This window comes from Clarias gariepinus, chromosome 1 (assembly GCF_024256425.1).
Source record: "Clarias gariepinus isolate MV-2021 ecotype Netherlands chromosome 1, CGAR_prim_01v2, whole genome shotgun sequence".
NCBI lineage: Eukaryota > Metazoa > Chordata > Actinopteri > Siluriformes > Clariidae > Clarias > Clarias gariepinus.
This window is the reverse complement of record NC_071100.1, coordinates 1,790,519-1,802,500: the sequence shown is the minus strand read 5'-3', so window position 1 is coordinate 1,802,500 and position 11,982 is coordinate 1,790,519. Positions and strand designations below refer to the sequence as shown.

Genomic DNA, 11,982 nt, shown 5'->3' with positions numbered 1-11,982 from the left:
TGTCCACGGCTGAGCGGAGTGTGTGCGGCGTGTGTGTGCATGGCGAGCGTCTCCCTCCAGAAGTGCTGCAAGACGTGAAACACAGCGCCAGCGCTGGGCTTCAGAGATGAGAACCAGTGCTTCTGGGCGTCCCGCTCCTGCAGGGTAACAGCACTGAAGATGAAGCAGGATGACTCTGTGCTGACGTGTGTGACGCGGGACAGCGGGAGCAGGAGGAGTGCACCTCCGTCTCCACCTGGGCTGAAGCGGACGGCGCTCGGGGTCAGAGTAAGGCGTCCGCTTGTCCAGCGCTTCTCGCTGTTAAGGTAGTAGGAACACAGCCAGCTGTGAACCGGAGGCTCGCCGTCCATCACGCTGGGAAAACCTCCACGACGTCAGGATCGATGGGAAGAAACCAGAAGATGCAACTCCACCTCCTTGGGGAACCACACACACAAATGACTGTCTTAACCGTAATATTATAAACATTCAAAAACTCAAAAGATTCCATATAGTTCCCTAAAGATAGAAGGTAAAGATCTTAAGAAAAACCCTAAAACAAAAACAACAGTTATAGAAAGGCAGAACTATCATACAGAGATCTCTTGAGGAAACCAGACAAACCTGTTTCTTTACCAGAGAAGTAGAACCAAGTACCAAGCATAACCTGTTAATATGGTTGCTGATGTTTGGAAAGGGGGGGAACCCATAATACTTCTGTTTTAAACCTTTCAGTAAATGTTCCAAATAGAGCCTTCTACAAGACCAGAAGTCATTCTGGAACATTTGTAGGAAGGGTTCTAAACAGAAGCTGTAAAAAGACCTAGAACTATCTAAAGAATCCCTGAAGAAAAGAACCCATTTTTCTGTGGAGTATAAATGGTGATGGTTGCGGTTTGAAGCACAGTTTGTTAAACCTTGTAGCCCTGTTTAGAAAGGCTTCCAAGTAAAATTATTGGGAAATTTTCCTCAAGGGGTTTCTCAGTGTGTTCCTCGGAAAAGCAACAGAAACAGAAAGGGTTTAAAAAAAAATATTGCCTGTTAGATAATCATTTAAAGAAACCAGGAGAAACCATTTGTTTTTGGAAAGTAGTATATAAAAGGAAAAATTTCCCTTGGAATCCTTGGTGTGAACTCTACAGCCTCTTTTCCACCAAGGTGGTCCAAGAACTAGTTCGGAGCCAGTGCCAATTCTTGAATGTTTCTGGATTATTAGGACAGTCAAAGCACCATTTATCAGACAGAAAAAACTGTTCCATAGTGGTACCAACACTTTGCTTCACCTTACAAAATACAGCTTATGTCAGTGACTGGGGGCGGGACTATCACTACCAACCATAAGTTTGTGACCAAAATCTTTTTAGAAAAATGGACTCAATATGAAACAGAAATGCTTTCTAGTAAGGATAAAGTCAGGTGAAGTGCTCGCAAAGCTATGGTGAAGTTCAAAATTGTTGTTGCTGTGCTTGCCACTGGCATTTTTTGCCGCTAGCATTACTGCAAAAATGTATGCATTCCTGCTAGCACCATCATTCCCACCATCATTCCCGCTAGCATTGCCATCATAATTTCTGCGAAAGTACAGACGTACATATAACATGATGCAATAACATTACCTTCTAGCCCATAGAAAACCAAAGCCAGTTCTTAGAAGGCTGGATACTGAATTGGCTCCGAGCCAGCACTAGCACCAGACATGAACTAGCACCTGGTTCAATTTGGTGCGAAAGGTTTTTTTTTTGCTTCACGAAGGGTATAACGACACAACAAGTCCAAGTAGGCCTTTACTGTCATTTTAACCATATATAGTCCAGTACACAGTGAAATGGAACAACATTCCTTCAGGAACAAGGTGCTACATACAACATAAATCAACAACATAATTTAACAAAAAACTAACAAGCTAACTAAAAAACCTGCACCATTTTGGCTCCAGAGCGCCTGCTGTAGGAGGAGCTTATAGTTGCGTTATTGCGTAAACATTAGGAGGCATTAAAGGTGCAGTAGGTAAGATCGGAGTAACTTCACACCATGTGACGTAACTCAAGAACCGAGTTTGTAAAACGTCAGTGGGTGGAGCTTATGGCTTTGGGAAAACGATGGGACGCGGATACCATGACAACGACAACCGAGTGATTTTGCGTAATCGTTATTAGACATTAAACGTGCAGTACGTAAGATCAGAACCACTCACGTTTTCCAAAGCTCCGCCCCTCAGAAGAGAATCACGAGAATCGCTTATCGCACCTTTAATTTAAGGGACGTCACAAGAACCAAGGTGTCACACGAACCGACCCGAACTCAGGCAGACTCAGACACAGAGACACTCGGACCTACTAAATCAGTTGACATTAAAGAAGATAATGAAAACCATGCCTTTTTAGAGCACGTGACCATGACGTCATGGTTTAATCCCTGTTGTTTCGTTGTTGTTTAAATACTTACACTGACGACGGATGAAGCGAGGCAGCTTCAGTTACGCGTGTTGTGTATTCGTGTAAGAGTTGTTTACATCTCAACAGTCCTCACAAACACGGAAATGACTGATGTCACCGCGACGCTCGTGCGCGCTGTAAATAAAGCACTAGAAAATGCGGGTCAGGGATTTAGCCCGCACCCTCTGTCAGGACCCCGCTGTTTTAGGAGCCCGGCTTCCGCCTGATATAAATTCACACATTAGTTAGTCGAGCAAACGTACCATCTCTCCATTAAAGCAAAACATGAGATATAAAAACATTTCTTTATTAGATTATGTAATATAAACAAACAAAAAATAGTTAAAATATTGACAGCGCCGGTAAATATTGCACCAGGAAGTCAACTGGGTGCAGAATACACCACGTAACGAAAAATACCGGAAGTGGTTGTCGCGGTTGTTTCTGATATGGAAACTACGAGCCAGTTAAAGCGTTCCGACTTTTTATTTTAAAATATCCGTTTTTACACATACCCATCGATATTAATTATAAGACGTTTTAATTTTTATTATTTTAATGAAATTCTAATATAAATAACACATTTTACCTGATATTTCTGTGTAAATTTTAGTGTAAGGGCTTGTGCGTCTGTTATATTCTTCCCCTGGAAACCGCACAGTCCACGCTAAGATAAAGTAAAAAAAAAAAAACGAGAGAAAAAAAAATAGATCGGATTATTTTCGCTTTAAAAAAACGTAAAACCAGATTGTTTAATCTTTCTGTTATGATCTGTAATCTATACTCATAAACGTGTAAACAAAATATTTAAAAATGAACTGAGTAGCTGCTGCAATAGTCTGGTGATTAGTTGCTTTGAGGTAAATAAAGGTTATAACCAGGTTATAAGAAGGTTATAACTGCTCGAAGTGCCATGCCATGGACAGAGAGACGTTCGGTGCATGCGGCAGCCTGGTGAAGCTGGAGCGCCAGCCATGTGCCCAGCCGCGGCCGTCTCACTGTCTGCCCTACATCCAGACAGAAATCCCCTACAGCCAGTTCTTCAGCAAACACCTGCTGCCCAACCGGCCGTGCATGTTCTCCTCAGCGTTCACCCAGAACTGGAGCTGTAGGAGCCGCTGGGTCGGCCCCGACGCCAAACCCGACTTCCACACGCTCCTGCAGGAGTTCGGTGAGTGCTCAGGGTTAACACTACAGGTGTCCGTGTGTGTGTGTGTGTGTGTGTGTGTGTGTGTGTGTGAGGAAAATCACACCTATCTGACTTTGTGTTACCAGACGAGATGCCGGTCCCAGTGGCAGACTGCAGCACCAAAGAGTACAACTCCAACCCCAAGCACTCCATGAGCTTCAGAGATTTCATCTCGTACTGGAGGGACTACATCCAGAATGGACACTCATCACCCAAAGGCTGTCTTTACCTCAAGGACTGGCACATGCAAAGGTACGCACACAAACACACACATGATGACATCCTGCACATACAATATGTACTGATTTGAGTGGATGTGGATATGATGCCGTTGAGGCTTAGTAACCTTATATGGAAATGTGGGCGTGTTTGTATGGCCCTTTACAGAAAATTGTGTGCTGGGATTTGTTTGGATATATAGACATGTGGGCATGGCATTGTGGACAAATAGAGAAGTGTGAGCATGTGTCTGCCTTTATATGGAAATGTAGGTATGACTCTATGGCCATTTGCAAAAATTGTGGATGGGGATTTCTCTCCATAGACCCGTGGTTCTCAAAGTGTGGGGCGCCCCACTAGTGGGGAATACAGACATGACAGGTGGGGCGCAATGAACGGGAGGGAATTAGTGGAAAATAATAGGAAAGTACCTATTCTAATTCATGCTTTTCTTTATTGACAATAAAGATCGGACACTCGAAACTAAACAATCACACGCAAAGAAATAGATCATTAATACAAGTAAATTAAAATAACATCAGAGAAAAAGTGGAACCATAGTGCAACAATAACTGTTTAACGTCGGCATGTTAATCGCAGAGGAACAATATATAAGGAAACATTCGGTATTATATATGTAATTTCATTTATTCCAATGTGTATGCTGATGTTTCTGTATTTTTGTTAAAAATTTATATTTTATCAGGCAGTACAAGTCTGGCATTTCTAGTTTGCTTTTTGATCCTTCAGGCACTGAACAGAATGGAAGATCAATATCGTTCTACGCTTTTTGTTGCTGTGCAGCATTTTGCGATGATCCCTAAATCATTCATTGCGCCGTAGAGAATAATGGTGTTTATGCTTTTAAACATGTATAATTTGAGGCGGATGTAGCTGAAAGACAATGTGGACAGGAAATATATGTGGGTATCTTATTTGCGGGTTTATTTACGCAGCTATTAAATTCAGAGATGCGAATATCAAACTAACTTTACCGCGGACACAAACCGGGTCAGTAGCGTACTGTATGTAGTGAGTGTAATAACGTCAATGGATACATTTGTTAAATGGACCACAAAAAAGCAGGTGATTCAGCATCATCAGCCTAATCAACCAAAAATCCAGCCGAAAGGAAAACATGATGAAGCCTATGTTGGATTCATGGTGGGGATGGTGGGGGCAGAGGAGAGACTCATGTGTGTTTTGTGTCTTAAACTGCTGGCAGCAGACAACATGAAACCCAACAAAGTAGGAAGACACTTAGAGACAACACACCCCAGTCAAGTTAATAAGCCACTCGACTTCTTTGAAAGTAAGCTCTAGATAAGTGACGAAGTAAGCCTGTTATAACAATAGCACGTGGATTTGATCTGTTTTTAACTTGGTGTTATTTGATCTTATTGGTTTAGGAATAATATTTCAATAAATAGTAAACTTGGCTGATTTCGTTATCATTTTGCTGACAAGTGGGGCTTAAAAATTCGCCCACCCCCTTAAGTGGTGAATGACAGAAAATGTTTGAGAACCACTGCCATATATGAACATGTGGACAGAGAAACGCGGGCATGCTTGTACCTTTGGCACCATATTTGAAAATGTGGGTGTTTTTATGGCCATTTACATGAAAACTGTGTGTGGGGATTTGTGTATATATATGGACATGTGGGCATGGCATTGCAGACAAATAGAGAAATGTTTGCAATTTTGTGCCTTTGAGTCCATATATGGAAATGTGGGCATGTATTTATAGCCATTTACAAAAGTGACGGGTTGCAATTTGTGTCCATATGTGGAAATGTTGGCATGTTTTTATGGCCAGATACAGAAATTGTGAGTGGGGATTAGTGGCCATATATGAGCATGTTGGCACGGCATTGTGGACAAATACAGAAAAATGGGCATGTTGTGCCCTTTACTCTATATATGAAATTTTGGGCATGGTTTTATGGCAGTTTACGAAAATTGCGGGCTAGGTTTTGTATCCATATATGGACATGTGCATGATCATACAGAAATGTGTGCTGTGCCTTTGACCCCATATATGGAAATGTGGGCGTGGCATGAGGTGAAGTTCTTGTATGGAAATTAGGAAACGAGTGAGTGTGTGTTAAATGGCAAATGAAGTGGGTGTGTCTAAAGCAGTTGACACACCTTTGCTCTTTGGTTGCAGGATGTTTCCAGATCACCACGCCTACACTACGCCCATCTACTTCTCTTCTGATTGGCTGAACGAGTACTGGGACACGCTAGACTTCGACGATTATCGCTTTGTCTACATGGGACCTAAAGGATCCTGGTAGGGGATGAAAGTCAACATGACTACACTGCCGCTGTTCATAACAAAATCATGAATAATAATAATAAACGCAGTCTTTTCCTCAGGACGCCATTCCACGCTGATGTGTTCCGCTCCTACAGCTGGTCAGCGAACATCTGCGGCCGTAAGAAATGGCTGCTCTACCCACCAGGGCAGGAAGAATACCTTCGGGACTGCTGTGGAAACCTGGCCTATGATGTCACTTCCCCCGCCCTGCAGGATCAGCGTCATTTCCCACGGTTCAGTGAAGCATGTCGCCCCCTGGAGGTCATTCAGGAGGCTGGAGAGATCCTGTTCGTCCCCAGCGGCTGGCATCACCAAGTCTACAACCTGGTCAGGGTCACGCCAGGGGTTCCTCACCAAAACTATTTATGTACCACATATTTTAATACTTTATATATATTTATATTGAGTGTTTGTGTTTTCAGGAGGACACAATCTCCATTAACCATAACTGGCTGAACGGCTGTAATATAGACATAATGTGGGAGTTTCTTCAGGGGGAGCTGTCCTCTGTACAAAGGGAGATAGATGAGTGGAGGGACACCATGGATTCCTGGGACAGTCACTGTCAGGTACTCATCATTGTCAGGTATCAGTAAGGACAGGTACAATACGATAAAATACATACTTATCATCATCAGGTATCGGTGAGGACAGGTACAATACGATAAAATACATACTTATCATCATCAGGTAACAGTGAGGAGAGGTACGATACGATAAACACTACACAGGTAACAGTGAGGACAGGTACAATACGATACAATACACTGATGCACTTTCTTCTCGCCCCAGGTGATGATGAAGTCATGTACGGGGATCAACTACGGTGAATTCGCCTCCTTTCTCAGAACCATCGCTAATCAACGGATCTCCTTCCTCTCCTCTGGCCATGGTAATGCCGTCTCTGAGACACTGGGCGCTCTTGGGCCTCACCATGCGACCTTTGATCTTCAGAGGGTGGCTCATACCTTAGAGAGCATGCTCGTTAACGAGGACTTTAAGAGAGTGGAGGCCTCTGCGCTGGGCTTTAACGTGGTGGAACTGCTGCAGGAGATCAGAGACACCATCAGCAAATACAATGCCGTGTACTGAACATTGCATGAGGTGCACAGTGACACCAATGCTTCAGTGTTTATTCTGTAAACAAATGTGATCCTGATGATGTCACATACTAATAAAGTGTAATTACAGACGAGTCTCGTTTACTCTGTTTTAATCTTGAGCTGAACAAACAGCAGCGACCTGAACTCAGTCTGAACTAACCATGGAATCTAACACCACCGAGTACCCCAAGCACTTATGTAAATAAGATACAGCTATTTTTTTAAAGAAGTTTGAAAAGTTAGAGAGAAAAATTATTTTATTTCCAAAAACAGAATAAATACAAGCTCATCAAATCTGACTCGATATTCAAATGATTGAATTTAACAGATTTATATGATTGGTACTTTATCGGTAGTGTGACATTGAGAGTGTTTGTGAAAGTGTTATATCCTAAACCTGAGGTCGGCCCAAAGAACCACTTTTTCTTCAAAGCTCAAGTCCAGTACCAAACCCAAGTCTGGTTCTAATCTAATTATATTTTTTATTTATGTGATGCTTTTAACTCCAGATCCTAAACCAAGGTCTAGTCCCAAGCCTGAGTCTCATTCTAAATCGGTGCCCATTTCTAAACCCATATCCAATCTTCAAATACGTGAATTGAAAGCTTTATCTTAAACTTAAGCCTTATCATAAACCCAAAGCCTATTCTGGAACCCAGGTCTGATCCTGGACTGAATCTGATCCTAAACCGGAGCTTTTTCATAAACTCCCTTGCCCGACCCTGAACCAAAGTCTGATCCTAAACCCCAAGTCTGATCTTTAACTCTGTTTGGTCCTAATGCCTTTGCTTGATCCTAAACCCCAAATCTGAACCTGAACCCGAGTCGGAAATTAAACTTAAGTCATATCATAAGTTTATCCTCTGTTTGAAGTCCAGCAGTTTAAATTTATATGTGAAAAATATAAGATATTCATTTTGGCACAACAGTAGAATCTGATCCTTTGTAATTATTATTATTATATTAAGGTAGACTGTATAAATGTCTACAAGTTGTCCTTCATGTCCTTGGGCCACCAATCTGGCACTGACGCTGTGAGCGTCACTTTGTCACCCTGATTGGACGACACTGTGAGCGTCTCTTTGGCGTGACTCAGGCGTACTAGGCCCAGCCCGAGCTCCCCAAGCCCTGACCTCAGTTTTCCAGCTGTTTTCCCTTGTTCTGACTCAATGGCACCCCCCAGTGGCAGATTCTCCACAGGTACGGACAGTCTAAGGGGCATGAGGCGCTTTCGGATCACGCCAGTGTGATGGGTGCGAGCCGTGAGCTCCTGTCCGAGGTAGCAGCCTTTAGAAAAGCTGATTCCGTTCAGAAAGAAGAGGTTGGACTCCAGAGGCAGAGCTTCACTCGGGGGGAGATCTCGCACCCCCTCTGGAACACCTGAATTCAACACCACAAACACACACGCGCAAGATAAACGCCAACACAGACATCACACGTGCTACACTGATCACATTTTCTTACATAATTATTAATATTATGTGCAAGAGTACCGATTCTATAGCGATGCCGATGATACTCGTCAACGTCACCATGGCTGCAGGCTTTGATGATTTCTTGAGGATTCTCCTGGTTCTTGGTGATCAGTCTCCAGCCCATCAGAGGGGTTCTGGGATCCCGGACCATCGCCACCACCCCAGCTCCATTCCTCACTTCAGGTTCGGGTTCTGTCTCCTGCCCTTCTGCGGGTTGTGTGCAGTGTGTGTTTAGTCCCAGTAAAGACCACAGTGAGAGATCTGGACACGCTTCCACCAACACCTTACGTCGGATCTTGTACACCTTCAGGTGATGTGTGATGGATTTCAGGACTGAGCTGTCACACTCGAGGAGGACGCTGTTCATGTCGTCGCCACTTTCCTTAAGACTAACGATCAAACACAATTAGTGCGATTTTGTCTTATTAACGTCAAAGAGAGAGAAGTTAACTGCTCTAATGCAGGCAACAACAGGAACTCCCACAGATTTTTAAATGTAATTAAATATGACTAAAAAGTATGATGAGCACTGGGGTGTTTTCGCTGGAGGTTTACAACAGCGCCAAGGTGACCTCGTTATCCTCGTTATCTCGCCTCCACAGCCTTGTCTGCTTCACTGGTTTATACAGTTAAGGAAATGCCCCAAGGGTGGAGGGAGATAAAGATAAAGCAAACAGTAAATTTTACAGTAAATACTGACTGATGCAGCTGTGTTATTACCATCCTGTAGTTGAAACAACTCAAGTCTTCCACCCTTTTTACACATCAATATCAGAGTTTTAATATCGATGTCTAGTAAATAGTATAAAATATATTTTATTATAAAAAAATATCTTAAATACTATAACAAGCTCTAGTCATGTGACTCTAAATTATTGTGACTCAGGTAAGTAAGTATTATAACAGGCCCCCGTCACGTGATTCTGTGCTTTAATATTATAACGTGCCCTAGTCACGTGACTCATTGCTTAAGTTCTATAATAAGCAACAGTCTTATTATTGACCATGCCTAAACGTTATAGGAGCCCCAGTCACATGACTTGGTGCTTAATTATTGTGGCGAGCCCTAGTCACGTGACTCGGTTACCTGTAGACGATGACGTCATAGAGGGTTCTCCCTTGCACGTTGAGCAGGTGTGCGTACAGGGCAGCGGGTGGGCTCCCCCCCTCCTCCTCCTCCAGCGCTCTGACGTCATTGGTGACGAGCCCCTGCAGGTAGGAGCGCGTGTCCGGTCCCCGGATGGTGATCAGAGCTCTGTGTGGGAGCGCGTGACACGTCCACGCCGTGCCCCGCGTGCTGTAACGCCGGAGAGCACCGCCGGGTGCGCGCGCGCGGTGGGACGCTCTGAGCACGCCGCACAGTAACGCCGCCGCCGCCGCCATCTTTACCATAAACACATCCCCAACGGACTAACACCGCCCGGCAGCGCTGTGTTTATCTCCCATAGTGCAGTGCGAATCTCACGCAGAGACACGCAAAAAGCCAAACACAGCGCAGCGGTCCCTGGTGCCGCGAGGCTGTCACTGCGCATGCGCAACACTCTTAAAGCGACACCCACCGCGCAGTTGGCGTGTCTCTACGCGATAAGCGCTGCGCATGCGCACAACGCTTTGACCGCTCGAAGGTGGATTCGGGAGTTAAAAAATATGAATATTTATAGATTTTTTTTATTTTTATGCCAGTTATGTTGTGCCAAATACTAACACTCCCTCGTAAAATTTAATTAGAGTTGTCTCCAGTGTGTGGAATAATGAGATAATGAGAAAAATAAATAAAATGAGATCTGTAACTTATTAATTTTACACAGAATAAGTGTTAAAAATGGTCTTTTTTGTAATCTTAAACTGAACAATGAAAAGTAAAGGCGTATTTGTTGTCTTCTAAATTCAAATCAAATTAAAGTTTTATTTGTCACATACACACTCATACACAGTACGGCATGCAGTGAAATGATAACACGACCGCCAGTGACCTTAAACATTATAAAAACTTATACATAAGAAAATTAATATGAATAAAAGAAATAAGTTAAGAATAAAAATTAACTAGTAAAATATACTGTAAATTTTTATATTGTTTATTTATATTTATATTTTTTCTTTTATATAAAAAAGAAATACATTAGAAAATAAGATTAGTGAAATTAGAACAAAATATCAATATAACAGATATAGAAATATAGAAAAGGAAATAGAAATTTGTCAAAACAGAAATTTAAAAGTTTGAAATGGCTGTGGTGTGCAAATATGCATAAAAAGTGACTTCGTAAAGTGTCTTATTTAAAGTGATCTGTGCAGTGGTCCATAGATGGAAATATGAAAATATAAATATGTCGTGCAAAGTGTGCATGAATGTGTCCAAAGTGGCCATGGATGCCCAGTCAGTGTTGGATGTTACAAAAAGATGTTATTACTCCTGCATAGTGGTGAGGTTGAGAGACCGTATCGCCCGCGGGAAGAAGCTCCTCCTCAGTCTCTCTGTGTTGGCCTTCAGGGAGCGGAATCGCTTCCCAGACCGCAACAGAGAGAACAGTCAATTGTTGGAAAGGCTGAGGTCCTTCACGACCTTCCTGGCCTTGGTCCAGCACCGCTTGCTGTAGATCAAGTGCAGGTCAGGGAGCTCGGTGCGGATGATGCGCTCAGCTGATCGCACCACCCTCTGTAGAGCTCGTCTGTCCTGCATGGTGCTGTTCCCAAACCAGGTTGTGATGTTTCCCATCAGGATGCTCTCTATGGTGCAAGTGTAGAAATTCCTGAGCATCTAAGAGGGCAGTCTGAAGTCTCTCAAGCGTCTGAGGTGGTACAGACGCTGCCGGGCCTTTTTTACCACGGTGTTGATGTGACAGGACCATGACAGGTCCTGCGTGATGTGAACACCGAGGTATCTGAAGCTGTCCACTCTCTCCACTGGGCTCCTGTTGATGACGGGGGTCTGGTAGTTCCTCACCTGCTTTGTACTGAAGTCCACTATCAGCTCCTTTGTCTTACTGACGTTCAGGAGGAGAGTGTTTCTCTGGCACCAGTTCTCCAGATTTCCAACCTCCTCCAGGTACTGTAGGCCGTCTCATCGTTGTTCGTGATCAGGCCCACCACGACAGTTTAATATACTTAACATAAAAACGTCTTCTTCTTTACCTCGTTGAATAATACATAAATGCAAAAACAAAAAATGTTCTTGTCAGAACAATCTGATCAGATCGGTATCTGCGCCGCACAGTCATCCATGCTGCGGAGAGATGAATTGGATAAAACGTTGAGG

The 11,982-nt window shown here is 43.3% G+C and overlaps 3 protein-coding genes across 4 annotated transcripts in view; 1 reads left to right on the top strand and 2 right to left on the bottom strand.

The window, feature by feature from the left end:
- snap47 (synaptosome associated protein 47) overlaps window positions 1-2,718 on the bottom strand; it is a 7,561-nt gene extending 4,843 nt beyond the window's left edge. The window contains exons 1-2 of one of the 2 annotated variants that reach the window (XM_053495545.1): window positions 2,425-2,718; window positions 1-416 (exon numbers count right to left, since the gene is read on the bottom strand). The exon at window positions 1-416 is cut by the window's left edge and continues 138 nt beyond it. In XM_053495545.1, the coding sequence (XP_053351520.1) occupies window positions 1-350 (350 nt within the window). In that variant the 5' untranslated portion in view covers window positions 351-416; window positions 2,425-2,718. Of the gene's footprint in view, window positions 417-2,173; window positions 2,291-2,424 lie in introns of those variants that run through there. The other variant, XM_053495547.1, reaches the window with a different exon arrangement.
- A 194-nt stretch (window positions 2,719-2,912) lies between these two features.
- On the top strand, window positions 2,913-7,399 carry jmjd4 (jumonji domain containing 4). The gene is made up of 6 exons (XM_053505004.1): window positions 2,913-3,585; window positions 3,690-3,855; window positions 5,993-6,118; window positions 6,205-6,472; window positions 6,568-6,714; window positions 6,938-7,399. Exons 1-6 carry the CDS (start codon window positions 3,333-3,335, stop codon window positions 7,235-7,237), a joined length of 1,260 nt encoding a protein of 419 aa, XP_053360979.1. The 5' UTR covers window positions 2,913-3,332; the 3' UTR covers window positions 7,238-7,399.
- Window positions 7,400-7,487: 88 nt separating this feature from the next.
- iba57 (iron-sulfur cluster assembly factor IBA57) lies at window positions 7,488-10,242 on the bottom strand. Its single transcript, XM_053505005.1, has 3 exons — window positions 9,811-10,242; window positions 8,742-9,112; window positions 7,488-8,628 (listed from the first exon to the last, which is right to left on the bottom strand). Exons 1-3 carry the CDS (start codon window positions 10,113-10,115, stop codon window positions 8,234-8,236), a joined length of 1,071 nt encoding a protein of 356 aa, XP_053360980.1. The 5' UTR covers window positions 10,116-10,242; the 3' UTR covers window positions 7,488-8,233.
- Window positions 10,243-11,982: the final 1,740 nt, after the last annotated feature.